Here is a 20,336-nt window from a genome sequence, read left to right on the forward strand (position 1 = left end):
ACCTGTTACTTTTGTAGTTATATTTCACTATTATGTCTTAATTGATGATTCTTCCAAGTTTTGTTAGGTATATCTCTCACTCTTAAGTCTGATTTTCGAAACCCGTTTATGCATTTCAAAGCTTATATTGAGAATCTGTTAAATCTTGAAATTAAGACTATAAGAACTGATGGTGGAGGGGAGATTGTTAACAAGACCTTAAAAGAAATTCTTCTAGACATTGGTATTCAACATGAAGTTACTTGTCAACATTCTCCTGAGCAGAATGGGGTGTCATAATCTAAGCATAAACACCTCCTTGCTACAAGAAGAACCTTTTTGATATAATCTGGTTTATCTTTTGAGTATTGGTTTGATGCACTCTCAACTGCAAATTGTGTAATCAAAACAGACTTCAAGGTTAGCGTCTTTTGACCCTCCATATAAATGTGTTTAATAAACGACCTGACAATTTGTGTTTGAAGACTTTTAGATGCTTATGTTTTCCTTGGTCCACGCCATACACTTCAAATTAACTTCAGCCAAGAAGTGTGAAGTGCATTTTTCTTGGCTATAGTTCTCACAACAAGGTATATAGAAGTTTAGATCCATCCATTAAAAGAGTTTTTGTTTTTAGACATGTTGTTTTTCATGAAGTGGTTTTTTACCCTACATTCCAGGATACTTCACAAACTGACACTATATTTCTTGACTTTCCTCTCCATTCTGTTTTGTTAGCTAAGTGACATAAGTCAGATATTCCAGATATTTCTACGGTTTCTCAATCATATACTTTTTAGTTAGATACTTCTCAATCAGATTGTCATCCAGAAATTATTAATACTTCTTATGCTTCACAAACTTCTACTACATCATCTGACATTTCACTACACCATTTTTTAGAGATTAGCAACGGAATATAGACGTTGCTGAATGGGGTTGCAAAGGCAGGACCTGTTGCAAAACACTCTGTTGCATTTTTTCGCGACGGCACGTGCCGTTACGACTTTGTTTATTCGCAACCGATAGTTATCGTGGCTAAGATGTTTCTAATTACCGGAATACCCCTACCCGGAACTAAATGTTATTGGTTCTGGTTCTAATTTAGCAACAGATTGAGGGTGTTGTTAACATTTTGCAACATAACATAAAAGGTCAAGTCTTCATTGACCTGGTCAAAATCCATTTTCCCCCCTGCAGTCACCCAGTTCCCCGTATTCATCATTTCCACAGATACAAAAACTATGTTATTCATTCATTCAACATACAAAACTGTATCATATTATGAAAAATGGATTCTTCAATTGATGTTAACAAAAAGTATGAGTATTTGATACAAATGTATTCTAAGTATCAAAACAAACTAGTGTACACATTAGAAACATACTTGGTTCCTAAATTCCTAAGTTCTTCTAACTTAAATCACTATAAGGAGATACTACATAAACTTACAAATCTTGCAGCTGCTAAGGGACCTAATGGATGCTGCTTTGTTCTCCAACCTTAATTTCTGATCTCATAACACAACATCATTCATCAACCAGCGAACAAAGCATCACAAATTCTTCCAATCAGATAACCATTATGCTTATAAAGATTGAGTCAAAAACTAATAAAGAAATAATACGATGTATAAGTACAAGCAGGCAAAATCTGTGGAAATGATGAATATGGGTAACTGTATAAGTTACCATTGTCTCTAATCCTCCTTCCAATGACCTAGGTTAAAACAATGATACAACAAAAGCTTGCGCATATAATTGGTGTTTTGTAAACACATTGAATCTGCACCAGAATTTGGGGATCATCTTGTAATCCAGCTGAAGTAGCATCTTGCAAGCATAATACACAAAACTATCCCCTAAAACTGTTCTTGTTTTATTTAGTACAAAACATTCACCAAAATCTTGAGTCTTGACTATACTAAAAACGAAACTAAGAACTGGTAAACTACTATGTAATTTAAGATATATGACATACCATCAGTCATCTTGGCCTCGATGTTGGAAACATATTTATCATCATTCACACGGTCATAACCATAGCGAAGCTTCCATGAATGAATATGCTCAACTGTAGAGAGTTCACAATCCACTGAAAAAATCCAAGCAATTTGCTATCAAAGTAATTCACACATTCATAATATTGGGCAAAAAGTTAGAATGTAACACAGTCAATGCCCTGAAACTATCTTTACCAATTAACAATCAATGTTCATTACAAAGTCGATGCACATTTTTAGTCAAGATCTTATCTTTAAGAGCTTTGAGAGATGGTTCCAGGTTTGACAATAGAATATTCTTTGTTATAGCATAAAAGCAAAGAAAAAGTTTCTTTTGTGAGCACAGTAAGCTTAAAAGAAAAAGATTTGTCAGAACTGACCAGAGAAGGCAAGTCTGAATGATAGAGTTGCACTTTTGAACAGTTAGCTTATGTCATATATGCACCTCAAGGACATAATGACCTGCATCCCTATCTGTATAATGAGATAATGAGATGAACTATACAGAAAAGAGTCCTAGTCAAAACCAATTGTACTATCCATCCATCTCAAAATACTTCCACCCCCTTAATCTATATCTCAACTTTCTAACACCGATATCATATGATTCTGATAAACTATTAATGCGTCACAACTTTCCATTTTATACAGGAAAATATATAATAAAATATGACCACTAACGAAACCCTGCTCTAAAGACGTGAATGATAGAATTCGTCAAGTTAAAATCGAGTGAAGAAACATAAAATTGATGATACAGATATACTAACCAGAATTCCTCATCTTCCCCATCCACTGAGTCCACCAATAGAGAAAGTATGTTAGCCAGGTGCTTCTATAAATACGATGTTCAAGACCAAACATCAGATATGGAAGCGGAGTCTTTATGAGTTCCAGGAAGAAGCTTTTTGTAAGATTGAATGTAGAGAAATAAAATGAGATGATAAATATCAACAGTAAGAGCATTTGATTGAGTAGGGATGGGACCAAAATCAGATGAAGGGAGCACAAAAGCAAGTGTATGAATAACAAGATGAGCATAATCTATAGAGATATTAACGACTTGAGAAATGCCATCAGCACCAATACGACATGAAGTTTCTTACCATCCAGCAATTTCCTTGGCTGGGATTCCAATTAACAGGGATGACATAAGTCCAAGACATATGCTGCTATCTGGATAAAGCTCCCATAAGTACCTCTTACAAAAGAAGGTGAAACCTGCTTACATATAATAAGAGCCACTTCATATCAGAAAATGTTAACAGTAAGCAAAGACTCAATAAACAATTTCAAGAGTACCGAACAAATGAATCACATACCTCAGTTACATAGAGAGAAGCAACATATGGACCTACACCCATGCCTGTTCCAACAAGAAACCTCCCAAGAAGCATACCTTCCAGGATTTCTGTTATCGCGCTGCAAGCATATGGTCAAAGAAATATTTTCTAATAAGCTACATTTGAACTTAATAAACAAAGAAACGAAATTGTTCAAAACAACACAAGGATTTTACCTAAGAAAAGACCCAATAATCATTGGTAAATCACTCAACTGAAAACCCCTACGACGCCATACATCATCTTCTGTTGAACCACTTAAAATGGACCCAAGAAATGCACCACCAAGACATGTACTCACCACCAGACCTTTAAGTCATCATTATCAAGAAAAACAAAACACTTAAAAACCTACAGATGCAAACCAGGCTATATATGAAGTAAAGTATAAATCTATCAAGGGACATATATACCTTCAGCAAGGGAATTCCTGCTAAAACCAAGATCCAGTGAAATACTTTCAAGTGGTTCTCTCACTACCCTGTACCCAACAAATTCAAATACACATACAACCATCCTTAACCACACACTTTTACACAACATAATAAGTAATACTTATTTGCACCCTTTTAGATACTTTTTCAGACAACACATATGAAAGAGTTTTTACCCGACAACAAAGATGAAAAGATAGAGTTTTTACCCAAGATGGTAACCAAATAAAAAGGAAGAAATGACATAATATCCATGAAGGATTCACCGATTCCTTTAATAGAGTCTCCTGCACATGCACGAAACCCATACACGAATCAGAACTCTTGTCACGTTCAAATTACATCATTATAATCTACAAATACATTCAGGTTCCAAATCAACACAAAAATTGAAATTAAGCTTTACTTTATATGAAATTTTAAGAATTGATTCACCTGAAGTATCTAATTTATCATCATCAACATCTGACAAGTACGTCGAGAACCCATCTCGAAGAGTTTGCCGTTCCTTCATACCCGCAATTCAAAATAACCAACTTTTCCGCCTAAATTTTACCCTAGTGCGGAACCACAATACAACACTGTCATTACCTACAAAAAACAACAGCAACCAATATTTCCAATCAACTACATCAGATGACTACAGACTCTACACAAAAACTCTAATGAACTGAACTTCAGTTCTTCAATCTTGACAAACCCTAACATGAAAAAAAAAAGGTATTTGATTCAGATAAACAACAAACCATAAAATGGAAAGAGAAAAATAAATAGAAAAACTGAAATCAAAAGAATCAGATTCACAAGTGAAATCGAAAAACTCAAATCAAAGATCAAACCCTAAAACCGAAAAACTTAAACGAAACCCTAGGATTCGATAAACTTAAATCAAAATTTTAAATCCTAGAAATCAAAGTCTCGAACCCTAAAAATCGTAACTGAAACCCTAAATATCAAAATCTGTAAACCCTAAGAAACTTGTTAAAGATTATACCTGATGATACACTTCTACACGATGATAGAGTTCAGAGATTGAGAAGAGAATGAAGAGCTCAGCTGAGCAGATCGAGATGGAGATGAAGATGAAGATGGAGAGGAGAGGAAAGAGTGAGTCTATGTCTGTGGCGGAGAAAAAAAGAAGATAAAATCGAGTAAGGGGCAGGATATAGGTCAACTTTGGCTAAAGGGTGGAAACAAAGAGAAGCATACTTGACCGAAGTTTGACTTGGGCGTAGTTATCAGTCCTAGTGTTCCCGACCACACACGTGTTTCACACGCTTGAACCCAGGGTAGTTGCTATTCGCAACCTTGCTGGCGCGGTTGCTGAATTCGTAACAGATATACGCCGTTGCGAAAACTTAGCAACGGAGATTTCGCAACGGTTCTTGTGTCGTTGCAAACTTGGGTTACAAATGCCTTAAAATAGTGTAGTGTTTTCAACTCCACAGTTTCAACTATACCATCTGATGCTTCTACAACTGCTATTACTAATTTTATGCAAACAAAATCCAAGAATGGTGTTTTCAAACCTAATGTATTTTTTGCTACTAAGTATGCTCTTTCATCTACTCATCTTTCTCATCTTGCAGTTTCTACTCCAACTTGTTATTCTCAAGCTTCCAAAGTTCCAGTTTGGCAAAAAATAATGAAAAATAAGTACACGGCTCTCAAGGATGCAAACTCTTGGACATATGTACCACCTTATCCTTCTCAGAACTTAATTGGATATAAGTGGGTTTTCAAAATTAAATACAATGCAGATGGTTCTATAGAGAGGCACAAACCTGAGTGTCTTGATTATACTGGCACATATAGTCCAGTTGTTAAACCTTCTACTATAAAAGTAGTATTATCTCTTGCAGTTAAATTTGAATGGCAACTCAGACAATTATACATAATAATTCCTTTCTTCATGGGGATTTAAAGGAGGATGTCTACATGTCACAACCTCCTGGATTTCAAGACAAGAACCATCCAACTCATGTGTGTAAGATGAGCAAATATTTATATGGCCTGAAGCAGGCACCAAGAGCATGGTATAACAAACTCATGGATGCTCTTATAGCTATTGATTTTGTCCCATCTCTTGCTGATTCTTCTTTATTTATTAAAAAATTAAGTTCTCAATTAACATCAACTTAGTTTATGTTGATGATATTATCATCACTGGCAACGGTTCATTTCATTGTGATTCTGTTATCAAACATTTATGGACTCAATTTCTAGTTAAGGATTTAGGCCAACTATATTACTTACTGGGATTAGAAGTTAAAAATAACAAGAATGGTCTTTTTATTTCTTAGACAAAGTATGCCCTGGATTTATTGAACAAGATTAATCTTGTTGGAATGAAGCCTTGTTCAACTCCTTGTCCTTCTTCATTTAAACTCAGTGTAAATGATGAAGATCTCTTGATTAACCTTATAAAATATATGTCTATTGTGGGATCTATTCAGTATTTAAATTGGACCAGACCTGAATTATGTTTTGCAGTAAACCAAATTTTTCAATTTATGCACTCTCCCACAACATCTCATTTGAGTGCTGCTAAGAGAGTGCTGATGTGATGCCCCAACTCTATAGCCTGCTTAGCTATGGGATTATAACCTAATTGAAGCATCAAATCCAGATTATCAATCTTAAGAACCATATTCACATAAAGTGCTTACAAATAAACCCAAACTCTCTGATACAGTATGTTTGAAAGTCTCTCATATTATATAAATATATAATTGTGTTGTTTTACAGAATAAAGGAAGAATACATATAATACAGATACACGACAACACTATATTCGATAGAGCACTAATCTACGAAAATTGATATCTCCGCACGCATCATTCCTTCTGATTACTGAAACTGAAGTGGGAACAAGTGAGCACGTCGTCCCAAAGGGTTCCCAAAGAAAATATATAACTTCCAAGTAATCACTAACATGATTCACAATTCTAAGAACAGAAATTGAAAAGAAGAGTAATGAATCTAAACATTCAGCAATTCATGCAACAAGAAGCAAGTGTTATCCTATCCTCTCCAAACTTATTGGAGAAGACGACGCGAGAACAACCCTAATCAATAAATAATTTGTTTACCTTATAATTGGTACACAAATCTCTTAAATGCAATTTGCTATTATTAACATCTATGAACAAAGTTGGGTTTTGTTTAGAAAAAATTTAAAAACTCAATTCCGTTGCGTTTTTTGATCGATTCCTAACATAATATATCTTAATATATCTTCGGAATAGTACACTCGTTAGTAAATTAGCACCTATTAACAACCCTCGAGAATTGTACTTTTCAAAAACACATTTATTAGTTCTCCCCAAGAAATCAGAGAGCATAGTTGAGGACCCAGTGACTTACTCGTACGGCTGTTTACTCCTTAGAGCAAGGGCTATGGATAGAGTCACTTTTTGCGGTTTTGAAACACAAAAAATTGTTGACGGCATTTGATTAGCCGTCCACACCAAAGTTTTTTTTTATTTTTTTTAATATTTTGAAAGATTTTATAAGATTCTTATTTATCTAAATATCTAATAATACCTAAAATATATTTAGTTTATATTTTTATATTATGTTTTGACGATTTTAGACTCAAACGGCTCTTAATTTGCCGTTTTTTTTTCTCGTTTTTTAAACCGGCATTTGGTCAGCCGTGAAGTGGAGACTATCAGATACTGCATGATTGAGTTTGGTCTACCCATAGTAACACCAAATAAGGTCTTTTTTGGTTAGACTCTTTCGTTTAGGGTGGTTGGAGCACTTATCAAGTATTTACCATTCACTATTTTTGTCATTGGCTTCACGAAGAATTAATGTGCCGCTTCCAATCTACCAATTATAAGGTAAACAAATCTCTTGCACAAAATAGATTTTGCTCAATGGAAGATTCTTTGCAGTGAGATATAAGTTGCCAATTTCGGTCACTGATGGAGTAACGAGTTTACTTTTTTCAATTGGTCTTTAGGTTCATATACTTTTGAGGGAGTTGAGTTAAGCGCGGTCTTAAGCAAATTAAATGCTACTTCGGGCAACATGTAAATGTTTGGCTTGTATTTTTCATGCAATTGGTATTGGACGAGAATTCTTGATGAATTCTCATGGCTACGATCATCGTTGCTTCTGCTCTTCTCTGCTATTTTGAATAATCATCTTCTTCTTCATCGATGTTTCATTTTGTTTCTTGGTTTTTCAAATCTTATAAGTTACAGATCTGCTTTAATGGAAAATCCAACCTCATTTTCGATTCCTAAAATTCCAACAAATCAATTGATGAGTATGCTTACTTTGAAGCTCACCGATTCTTATTTTATCACCTGGAAATCTCTGATGTTACTTGTGATTAGAAAATTCAAGATTATGAAATTTCTTGATAGATCTCATGAATGTCCTGTTCAATTCACAAATCGTACCAACGCTAACAACGGTGTAGAGAATCCTCTTTATACATATTGGGTAGATGAAGACTCTGCAATTATCATGTGGATAAATTCCAAAATTTCTGATATGCTAATTTATTACTTTGCTAATGCTTCTACACCTTATGAATTGTGGAAGGGTATTTCAGATAAATTTGCTTGTATTTCTTCAACTCATTCAATTCAGTTGAGAACAAAATTATTGACTATCAAGAAAGGTAATTCTTTTATTGTTGCTAACACTATTGAGATTAAGATGATCACAAATGAATTAGCTGCTTGTGGATATATTATTTCTGATATGAAATTGTGGTATTCACACTAACTGGTCTTGGTCATTTAATTCTTTTGCTACTTCTATAAGGCTTCGCAATCCTACTATTTCAAGCATTGAGTTACATACTCTTTTACTTAGTGAGGATATTGTTTGTCAAAGTCATCTTACTGTCAATAATGAAGAATCCACTTATAGAGCATTCTTTTCCAATGCAAGAGGATATAGTAGAGGTACTAGAGGATTTAATCCTAGTATAGGAGGTCGTGGATTTGGTAGAGGTTTTGGTAGACAATCGGGAACTTTACTAACTCCATCAACACCTTTTCCAACTAATGTTACAAGACCAGCTGATCTTGCATCTGGAGACAAGCCTACATGTCATCTCTGTCGCAAATATGGACATCCTGCTGATGAATGTTGGAGTAGCATGAATTTTGCATATCAAGGTCGTGATCCTCTTAAACATCTCTAGGATATGCTTACTGTTGCAAATATCTTAGGTGAAAATCCATGATATATGGATTCTGGATCAACAAATCACCTGACAGCTGATTCTTTTCAAATTGCTTCTACTTCAGCTTATTTTGGTGGTGAATTTGACACTACTTCTAATGGTGCAGGTATGTCTATTTTACGATCTGGTTCTTCAGTCATCTTAGTACCACATCAACAGTTTCATCTATAACATATACTTCATGTTCCGTTAGCTAAACAAAACTTGATTTTTGTTCATAAATTCACAAGATATAGTAATTGTTCTCTTACATTTACTTCCTCTGGTTTTACTGCTAAGGACATACACACCACGAGGATTCTTATTCAAGGGACCATTAAGAATTGATTGTATCGAATGATCTCTGACACATTACCTTCTTTAGCTTCAACCACAAATACTTCTACTGCTTTTTCATGTGCCAAAGCTTCATCAACTGTTTTGGCATAGAAGGCAAGCACATCCTTCTTTTCAAACCTTTTCAATACTTGCTAAGTTAATAAATGTCTCTGACATCAGTATCAAACCTCTTAATTTTCTGAATGCCAGCTAATAAAATCATATAAGTAACCCTTTAATGTATCTATTTCTGTTTCTACATTTCCACTACAACATCATATGAATGTATGGGGTCCTGCACCTGTTACTTTTGTAGTTATATTTCACTATTATGTCTTAATTGATGATTCTTCCAAGTTTTGTTAGGTATATCTCTCACTCTTAAGTCTGATTTTCGAAACCCGTTTATGCATTTCAAAGCTTATATTGAGAATCTGTTAAATCTTGAAATTAAGACTATAAGAACTGATGGTGGAGGGGAGATTGTTAACAAGACCTTAAAAGAAATTCTTCTAGACATTGGTATTCAACATGAAGTTACTTGTCAACATTCTCCTGAGCAGAATGGGGTGTCAGAATCTAAGCATAAACACCTCCTTGCTACAAGAAGAACCTTTTTGATATAATCTGGTTTATCTTTTGAGTATTGGTTTGATGCACTCTCAACTGCAAATTATGTAATCAAAACAGACTTCAAGGTTAGCGTCTTTTGACCCTCCATATAAATGTGTTTAATAAACGACCTGACAATTTGTGTTTGAAGACTTTTAGATGCTTATGTTTTCCTTGGTCCACGCCATACACTTCAAATTAACTTCAGCCAAGAAGTGTGAAGTGCATTTTTCTTGGCTATAGTTCTCACAACAAGGTATATAGAAGTTTAGATCCATCCATTAAAAGAGTTTTTGTTTTTAGACATGTTGTTTTTCATGAAGTGGTTTTTTACCCTACATTCCAGGATAAGTTTTTGTTAGATAAGTGTGAAGTGCATTTTTCTTGGTTTCTCAATCATATACTTTTTAGTTAGATACTTCTCAATCAGATTGTCATCCAGAAATTATTAATACTTCTTATGCTTCACAAACTTCTACTACATCATCTGACATTTCACTACACCATTTTTTAGAGATTAGCAACGGAATATAGACGTTGCTGAATGGGGTTGCAAAGGCAGGACCTGTTGCAAAACACGCTGTTGCATTTTTTCGCGACGGCACGTGCCGTTACGACTTTGTTTATTCGCAACCGATAGTTATCGTTGCTAAGCTGTTTCTAATTACCGGAATACCCCTACCCGGAACTAAATGTTATTGGTTCTGGTTCTAATTTAGCATCAGATCGAGGGTGTTGTTAATATTTTGCAACATAACATAAAAGGTCAAGTCTTCATTGACCTGGTCAAAATCCATTTTCCCCCCTGCAGTCACCCAGTTCCCCGTATTCATCATTTCCACAGATACAAAAACTATGTTATTCATTCATTCAACATACAAAACTGTATCATATTATGAAAAATGGATTCTTCAATTGATGTTAACAAAAAGTATGAGTATTTGATACAAATGTATTCTAAGTATCACAACAAACTAGTGTACACATTAGAAACATACTTGGTTCCTAAATTCCTAAGTTCTTCTAACTTAAATCACTATAAGGAGATACTACATAAACTTACAAATCTTGCAGCTGCTAAGGGACCTAATGGATGCTGCTTTGTTCTCCAACCTTAATTTCTGATCTCATAACACAACATCATTCATCAACCAGCGAACAAAGCATCACAAATTCTTCCAATCAGATAACCATTATGCTTATAAAGATTGAGTCAAAAACTAATAAAGAAATAATACGATGTATAAGTACAAGCAGGCAAAATCTGTGGAAATGATGAATATGGGGAACTGTATAAGTTACCATTGTCTCTAATCCTCCTTCCAATGACCTAGGTTAAAACAATGATACAACAAAAGCTTGCGCATATAATTGGTGTTCTGTAAACACATTGAATCTGCACCAGAACTTGGGGATCATCTTGTAATCCAGCTGAAGTAGCATCTTGCAAGCATAATACACAAAACTATCCCCTAAAATTGTTCTTGTTTTATTTAGTACAAAACATTCACCAAAATCTTGAGTCTTGACTATACTAAAAACGAAACTAAGAACTGGTAAACTACTATGTAATTTAAGATATATGACATACCATCAGTCATCTTGGCCTCGATGTTGGAAACATATTTATCATCATTCACACGGTCATAACCATAGCGAAGCTTCCATGAATGAATATGCTCAACTGTAGAGAGTTCACAATCCACTGAAAAAATCCAAGCAATTTGCTATCAAAGTAATTCACACATTCATAATATTGGGCAAAAAGTTAGAATGTAACACAGTCAATGACCTGAAACTATCTTTACCAATTAACAATCAATGTTCATTACAAAGTCGATGCACATTTTTAGTCAAGAGCTTATCTTTAAGAGCTTTGAGAGATGGTTCCAGGTCTGACAATAGAATATTCTTTGTTATAGCATAAAAGCAAAGAAAAAGTTTCTTTTGTGAGCACAGTAAGCTTAAAAGAAAAAGATTTGTCAGAACTGACCAGAGAAGGCAAGTCTGAATGATAGAGTTGCACTTTTGAACAGTTAGCTTATGTCATATATGCACCACAAGGACATAATGACCTGCATCCCTATCTGTATAATGAGATAATGAGATGAACTATACAGAAAAGAGTCCTAGTCAAAACCAATTGTACTATCCATCCATCTCAAAATACTTCCACCCCCTTAATCTATATCTCAACTTTCTAACACCGATATCATATGATTCTGATAAACTATTAATGCGTCACAACTTTCCATTTTATACAGGAAAATATATAATAAAATATGACCACTAACGAAACCCTGCTCTAAAGACGTGAATGATAGAATTCGTCAAGTTAAAATCGAGTGAAGAAACATAAAATTGATGATACAGATATACCAACCAGAATTCCTCATCTTCCCCATCCACTGAGTCCACCAATAGAGAAAGTATGTTAGCCAGGTGCTTCTATAAATACGATGTTCAAGACCAAACATCAGATATGGAAGCGGAGTCTTTATGAGTTCCAGGAAGAAGCTTTTTGTAAGATTGAATGTAGAGAAATAAAATGAGATGATAAATATCAACAGTAAGAGCATTTGATTGAGTAGGGATGGGACCAAAATCAGATGAAGGGAGCACAAAAGCAAGTGTATGAATAACAAGATGAGCATAATCTATAGAGATATTAACGACTTGAGAAATGCCATCAGCACCAATACGACATGAAGTTTCTTACCATCCAGCAATTTCCTTGGCTGGGATTCCAATTAACAGGGATGACATAAGTCCAAGACATGCTGCTATCTGGATAAAGCTCCCATAAGTACCTCTTACAAAAGAAGGTGAAACCTGCTTACATATAATAAGAGCCACTTCATATCAGAAAATGTTAACAGTAAGCAAAGACTCAATAAACAATTTCAAGAGTACCGAACAAATGAATCACATACCTCAGTTACATAGAGAGAAGCAACATATGGACCTACACCCATGCATGTTCCAACAAGAAACCTCCCAAGAAGCATACCTTCCAGGATTTCTGTTATCGCGCTGCAAGCATATGGTCAAAGAAATCTTTTCTAATAAGCTACATTTGAACTTAATAAACAAAGAAACGAAATTGTTCAAAACAACACAAGGATTTTACCTAAGAAAAGACCCAATAATCATTGGTAAATCACTCAACTGAAAACCCCTACGACGCCATACATCATCTTCTGTTGAACCACTTAAAATGGACCCAAGAAATGCACCACCAAGACATGTACTCACCACCAGACCTTTAAGTCATCATTATCAAGAAAAACAAAACACTTAAAAACCTACAGATGCAAACCAGGCTATATATGAAGTAAAGTATAAATCTATCAAGGGACATATATACCTTCAGCAAGGGAATTCCTGCTAAAACCAAGATCCAGTGAAATACTTTCAAGTGGTTCTCTCACTACCCTGTACCCAACAAATTCAAATACACATACAACCATCCTTAACCACACACTTTTACACAACATAATAAGTAATACTTATTTGCACCCTTTTAGATACTTTTTCAGACAACACATATGAAAAGATAGAGTTTTTACCCGACAACAAAGATGAAAAGATAGAGTTTTTACCCAAGATGGTAACCAAATAAAAAGGAAGAAATGACATAATATCCATGAAGGATTCACCGATTCCTTTAATAGAGTCTCCTGCACATGCACGAAACCCATACACGAATCAGAACTCTTGTCACGTTCAAATTACATCATTATAATCTACAAATACATTCAGGTTTCAAATCAACACAAAAATTGAAATTAAGCTTTACTCTATATGAAATTTTAAGAATTGATTCACCTGAAGTATCTAATTTATCATCATCAACATCTGACAAGTACGTCGAGAACCCATCTCGAAGAGTTTGCCGTTCCTTCATACCCGCAATTCAAAATAACCAACTTTTCCGCCTAAATTTTACCCTAGTGCGGAACCACAATACAACACTGTCATTACCTACAAAAAACAACAGCAACCAATATTTCCAATCAACTACATCAGATGACTACAGACTCTACACAAAAACTCTAATGAACTGAACTTCCGTTCTTCAATCTTGACAAACCCTAACATGAAAAAAAAAAGGTATTTGATTCAGATAAACAACAAACCATAAAATGGAAAGAGAAAAATAAATAGAAAAACTGAAATCAAAAGAATCAGATTCACAAGTGAAATCGAAAAACTCAAATCAAAGATCAAACCCTAAAACCGAAAAACTTAAACGAAACCCTAGGATTCGATAAACTTAAATCAAAATTTTAAATCCTAGAAATCAAAGTCTCGAACCCTAAAAATCGTAACTGAAACCCTAAATATCAAAATCTGTAAACCCTAAGAAACTTGTTAAAGATTATACCTGATGATACACTTCTACACGATGATAGAGTTCAGAGATTGAGAAGAGAATGAAGAGCTCAGCTGAGCAGATCGAGATGGAGATGAAGATGAAGATGGAGAGGAGAGGAGAGGAAAGAGTGAGTCTATGTCTGTGGCGGAGAAAAAAAGAAGATAAAATCGAGTAAGGGGCAGGATATAGGTCAACTTTGGCTAAAGGGTGGAAACAAAGAGAAGCATACTTGACCGAAGTTTGACTTGGGCGTAGTTATCAGTCCTAGTGTTCCCGACCACACACGTGTTTCACACGCTTGAACCCAGGGTAGTTGCTATTCGCAACCTTGCTGGCGCGGTTGCTGAATTCGTAACAGATATACGCCGTTGCGAAAACTTAGCAACGGAGATTTCGCAACGGTTCTTTTGTCGTTGCAAACCTGGGTTACAAATGCCTTAAAATAGTGTAGTGTTTTCAACTCCACAGTTTCAACTATACCATCTGATGCTTCTACAACTGCTATTACTAATTTTATGCAAACAAAATCCAAGAATGGTGTTTTCAAACCTAATGTATTTTTTGCTACTAAGTATGCTCTTTCATCTACTCATCTTTCTCATCTTGCAGTTTCTACTCCAACTTGTTATTCTCAAGCTTCCAAAGTTCCAGTTTGGCAAAAAATAATGAAAAATAAGTACACGGCTCTCAAGGATGCAAACTCTTGGACATATGTACCACCTTATCCTTCTCAGAACTTAATTGGATATAAGTGGGTTTTCAAAATTAAATACAATGTAGATGGTTCTATAGAGAGGCACAAACCTGAGTGTCTTGATTATACTGGCACATATAGTCCAGTTGTTAAACCTTCTACTATAAAAGTAGTATTATCTCTTGCAGTTAAATTTGAATGGCAACTCAGACAATTATACATAATAATTCCTTTCTTCATGGGGATTTAAAGGAGGATGTCTACATGTCACAACCTCCTGGATTTCAAGACAAGAACCATCCAACTCATGTGTGTAAGATGAGCAAATATTTATATGGCCTGAATCAGGCACCAAGAGCATGGTATAACAAACTCATGGATGCTCTTATAGCTATTGATTTTGTCCCATCTCTTGCTGATTCTTCTTTATTTATTAAAAAATTAAGTTCTCAATTAACATCAACTTAGTTTATGTTGATGATATTATCATCACTGGCAACGGTTCATTTCATTGTGATTCTGTTATCAAACATTTATGGACTCAATTTCTAGTTAAGGATTTAGGCCAACTATATTACTTACTGGGATTAGAAGTTAAAAATAACAAGAATGGTCTTTTTATTTCTTAGACAAAGTATGCCCTGGATTTATTGAACAAGATTAATCTTGTTGGAATGAAGCCTTGTTCAACTCCTTGTCCTTCTTCATTTAAACTCAGTGTAAATGATGAAGATCTCTTGATTAACCTTATAAAATATATGTCTATTGTGGGATCTATTCAGTATTTAAATTGGACCAGACCTGAATTATGTTTTGCAGTAAACCAAATTTGTCAATTTATGCACTCTCCCACAACATCTCATTTGAGTGCTGCTAAGAGACTGCTGATGTGATGCCCCAACTCTATAGCCTGCTTAGCTATGGGATTATAACCTAATTGAAGCATCAAATCCAGATTATCAATCTTAAGAACCATATTCACATAAAGTGCTTACAAATAAACCCAAACTCTCTGATACAGTATGTTTGAAAGTCTCTCATATTATATAAATATATAATTGTGTTGTTTTACAGAATAAAGGAAGAATACATATAATACAGATACACGACAACACTATATTCGATAGAGCACTAATCTACGAAAATTGATATCTCCGCACGCATCATTCCTTCTGATTACTGAAACTGAAGTGGGAACAAGTGAGCACGTCGTCCCAAAGGGTTCCCAAAGAAAATATATAACTTCCAAGTAATCACTAACATGATTGAGCCATTTAGCATTCCAAGGGTGCCGCAGGACTTCGCCTTTCAGATTGCGAAGATAATAGGAACAGTTTCCCGCAATGTCGTGTATTATAAAAGGTCCTCCCCATACTAATGCCAGGATGAGTTGTTAGATCTTCGTGTAATTCCTTTCCGCAGAATTGAGGGTCTTGCTGACATAATAGATAGGCTGTTCTATCTTTGTATTGGTTTTGACCAACACTGCGCTAACTGCGTCTTCTGTCGCTGCTATGTACAATGCCAAAACCTCATCAGGATCAGGCTTCTGCATGATTGGAATTGAAGCCAGGTGTTCCTTGATTCTTTTGAAGGCTTCTTCGCATTCTGCGGTCCATTCAAACTTACTCCCTTTTCTGAGAATATTGAAAAAATGTTTGCATTTTTCCGAGGATCGGGCAAGAAATCTTCCCAAGGCTGCTAAGGACCCATTAAGCTTTTGCACTTCTTTTAAATTCTTCGGAGATGGCATTTCCACTATGGCCTGAATCTTTGCGGGGTCTACCTCAATACCCCATTTTGTTACCAGATATCCGAGGAATTTCCCTGAGGTGACACCGAAAGTGCATTTTTCTGGATTTACTTTCATGTGATGTTTCCTCATTGCTTCGAAAATATCTCTCAGGTCCTGGTGGTGATCTTTGCGCAGCCTACTTTTGACGAGCATGTCATCAACGTAGACTTCTAGGGTACTACCAATCCATGGCCCGAAGATAGCATCGAACATTCTTTGGTAAGTTGCCCCTGCGTTTCGAAGTCCAAAGGGCATTCTAGTGTAGCAATAAAGGCCATGCGGGGTGTAGAATGTTGTGTGTAGTTGATTTTCTTCTACCAGGGATACTTGGTTGTAACCAGAATATCCGTCCATGAATGACAGCTCTTCGTACCCTTCCACTGCTTCAACCAGTTGATCTATGCTTGGTAGAGGATAGCTGTCTTTTGGACATGCCTTGTTGAGGTTAGTAAAGTCGATGCATATCCTGACCCCTCCATTTTTCTTAGGAACGACGACCATGTTGGAGATCCATGTAGGGTACTTGACTTCCTTGATGAAGCCTGCTTCTAGTAGTTTCCGGAGTTCTTTTTCTACTGCCTTATGATACTCTGGTGCAACTTTTCTTATTTTCTGCCTGAAAGGTGGCGTGCCTGGTTTGATGCGCATCTCGTGTTGGATTATTTTTGGATCAATCCCCGGCATGTCTCCTAACTTCCAGGCGAATACATCCGCGTATTCTTTAAGTAATTTGGTTAAGGAATCTTCTCTTTTTTCGTCCATTATGGTCCCTACTTTGACCATCTTCGGGTCTTCTTCCGTTCCTATGCTGATTTCTTTTACGGGGTCCACTGGTGTGAACACCGGCTTCGGGTCCCCAATGACTGGGACGTCCTTTAATTGCTATTTGGTATGTGTCTGTCCTTCGTTGGCTGTTGAAGTACTTGCCTCTGTGTTAAGGACATTATCATCTTTTGTCAAACCCTTCCCTGCGGTTTTCTTGAGGAACAAGTCTATGGCATTTTCTTTCGCAGCCTCTTTATTTTTGATCCTTCGGGTTTTTCGTTGTTCTTCCTGTTCGTTGTTGATACGATCCTGAGTGGCCTGACACTCTTTTGCAGAGACCCGATCTCCCTTGATTTCCATTACTCCTTCGGGTGTAGGGAACCTGAGATATTGGTAGTAGGTTGCTGCCACTCCCTTGAGTTTATGTACCCACTTTCGTCCAATAATGGCGTTATAGGGGGATGGGGCGTCTACCACGCTGAATCGTGTTTTTACTTTCATGGGCCCGACGTTCACCTGCAACACGATGTCTCCCAATGGCTTTGTGGGCGCTCCGTTGAACCCGTAGATGGTGTAATAAGAGGTCATCAACTGTTCATCATGGAGCTTCATCCGTTTGAAGGCGTCGTAGAATAGAACGTTCACTAAGCATCCCCCGTCGATGAGGATCTTTTTGAGGTTACATCCGTCCACTGGTAGTGTGAGGACCAAGGGATCGTTATGATCTTCCATATCTTCTTCGATATCTTCAGTATCGAAGATGATAGGTGCGTCCATCCACTCTTCGTGTTCGTCCACCTCTATGCCATCAATCTTATATAATTCATAGTGGTCTTCGAATTGCTTTCATATCCTCTTTCCTATCTGCACTGTAAGTGAGGGCCCTGCGGCTTCAGAACACGAGATGGTGTTGATTGTGCGGTTTCCCTCTGGAAGTTGGACTTGCTTGGTTCGTTTTGGATCTGTCCTCGGTGACTTCCTTTCGTATGTATTGCTTGAGTTCGCGAGCATCAATCAATTTTTGGATCATTATTTTGAGGTTTTTGCATTTCTCGGTCTGGTGTCCATTGAAGCAATGATACTCACAGTAATCTTTAGACTTCTCAGTCCTTGGAGGCTGTTTTCCCTTAGACCACGGCTACTCCAAATTTTCCCTTCCTTTGATCTCTCGCAAGATCCGAGCGTAGATAGCATTGAGCTTCGTGTAAACCTGATCTTCGAATTTTCGATCGTCTTTTCGTCGTTCATCACTTAGTTCCTTCCTATCTTCGTGCGGTCGTCCCACTGAGCTAGTTCTTTTGGCCCCGCTGGTTTGTTTTGCGGAATTGGTATGGTGAGACCTCTGCGTTTGCGCCCTCGGGTTCTCACGCTGGATTTCTTCAAGACGAGCGTATTTCTCAATAATTATTCGAAGATCTCCTTCTGTCTTAGGTACGCTTCCGTGGATCTCAACAAATAGTGGACTCATTCGGTCTAATCCCCACTTGTAGCAGTTGATGCTTACCACGGGATCCACACTCCCTATGGCTTGGAAGATCTTGTGTCATCTGTTGGTGTATTCCCTCATGCTCTCCTTGTAACCAATTTCCAGAGAAAAAAGTTTATCCATTCCGGTGTTGACAAATTTGTTGTACATGTAGGTTCTCAAGAATTTCTCTGCGAGTTGGCAGGTTGTCAAACCAAAACAAAGCCGATCCCTTCAGACTTGATGGGAAATACCTACAGAAGACGGCGTCGTTTTGACTCCATCGGGCTAAGATACGAATATAATACCGGATATGTGCCGCGGGATCACTGGATCCGTCATAACAGTCAAAAGTTGGGACATGGCACTTTAACGGAATGGGGGTATTTTCCAGGCGATGAGTTAGGGCGTGGAGTTAGCTTCTTTCATCACTTCTTCAAGTATTCCTCCGCCTTGTCTGGCTTTTAACTGACTGATCTCAGCCATTATCTCTTCATGCAGCTCTTCCATTGCGCGGTAATGTCCCACGTTCTCATGTTCAGTTGAGCGTTTCTTTGTTCGAACCTCACTGTCATAATAGTCTAAGTCTTCGGCGGCATATTCTGGATCGGATGCACTGCTTCCCCTAGTGGTGTTTGCTAGGATAATTCTTCGGTCTTGATTAGGCTCTGGTGCCTTAGAATTTGCTTCGTCCAATTGTTGGCTAGTCTTCGTGCTTTGGGAAATCCTATCTTTCAAGTCTTGGTTCTCCCTGGCCAAAAAATCTACGACATCTGCGTAGACCTGCTGGCTCTTTTTCAATTCTTCGAGCTCTACCATCAGTCGGTAGGACTGGTTTGACCCCTGATTGGGAGTTCCGGCTTGTACTCCTACGGCCATAGTTACCCCTTCGTCTACTGTGTGTATTAAGGGTGGTAGAGATCAGCTTCGATTGTTGGTATCTCCACGTTTGGTCCCCTCGGTTGAGCTTCCACCCGCGGTACTAAAACCACTGGTATGATTTGATTCTGAACGTTGGTTGACGACATTCCGAAGACTGGTGGATGTGCGGGCTGATGTGTCATAGATTCTTCCATCCCTTCTCCTTGTTGATGGATTTGGTTTGAAACCAAAGTCTTGTTAGCTTCTGTAGCCTGGAGGGCCACAACAGTTGCGTTGTTTTTTGTGGATGCTGCTTTGAGAGCCGCGACTGCAATGGAGTTAGCGTTCATAGGTGAGGTGATTTTCGCAGCATCCTGCCTCTGTGTAGCTGTTTTAGCTTTGTCTCCTTTCTGCTTGCTTCGGGTCATGACCGGGGTAATCCTCGGTGTCTCCTTTGATGAGTCTTTGGTTTTTCCTT

At 37.0% G+C, this 20,336-nt stretch overlaps 1 protein-coding gene and 2 long non-coding RNA genes across 3 annotated transcripts; 1 reads left to right on the forward strand and 2 right to left on the reverse strand.

Moving 5' to 3' along the window:
- Window positions 1-1,776: 1,776 nt before the first annotated feature.
- LOC113320598 lies at window positions 1,777-4,859 on the reverse strand. Its single transcript, XR_003346199.1, has 9 exons — window positions 4,753-4,859; window positions 4,194-4,349; window positions 3,968-4,045; window positions 3,738-3,805; window positions 3,501-3,633; window positions 3,304-3,403; window positions 3,088-3,202; window positions 2,752-2,816; window positions 1,777-2,073 (listed from the first exon to the last, which is right to left on the reverse strand). It is a non-coding gene; the product is annotated as an uncharacterized LOC113320598 (long non-coding RNA).
- A 3,261-nt stretch (window positions 4,860-8,120) lies between these two features.
- On the forward strand, window positions 8,121-8,928 carry LOC113323986. Its single transcript, XM_026572331.1, has 2 exons — window positions 8,121-8,491; window positions 8,544-8,928. The coding sequence occupies exons 1-2, from the start codon at window positions 8,121-8,123 to the stop codon at window positions 8,926-8,928; spliced, it is 756 nt and encodes a 251-aa protein (XP_026428116.1).
- Window positions 8,929-10,822: 1,894 nt separating this feature from the next.
- On the reverse strand, window positions 10,823-14,404 carry LOC113320419. The gene is made up of 9 exons (XR_003346084.1): window positions 14,288-14,404; window positions 13,729-13,884; window positions 13,503-13,580; window positions 13,268-13,335; window positions 13,031-13,163; window positions 12,834-12,933; window positions 12,620-12,732; window positions 12,284-12,348; window positions 10,823-11,605 (listed from the first exon to the last, which is right to left on the reverse strand). It is a non-coding gene; the product is annotated as an uncharacterized LOC113320419 (long non-coding RNA).
- Window positions 14,405-20,336: the final 5,932 nt, after the last annotated feature.

This window comes from Papaver somniferum, chromosome 11 (assembly GCF_003573695.1).
Source record: "Papaver somniferum cultivar HN1 chromosome 11, ASM357369v1, whole genome shotgun sequence".
In the NCBI taxonomy this organism is placed as follows: Eukaryota; Viridiplantae; Streptophyta; class Magnoliopsida; order Ranunculales; family Papaveraceae; genus Papaver; species Papaver somniferum.

Excerpts from the sequence above, each read along its gene's own strand:
- LOC113323986 (XM_026572331.1), top strand. The coding sequence starts at position 8,121 with ATGAAATTTCTTGATAGATCTCATGAATGTCCTGTTCAATTCACAAAT. Across the intron at positions 8,492-8,543 it reads ATTTCTGATATGAAATTGTG|GCTTCGCAATCCTACTATTT; the intron begins GTATTCACACTA and ends TACTTCTATAAG.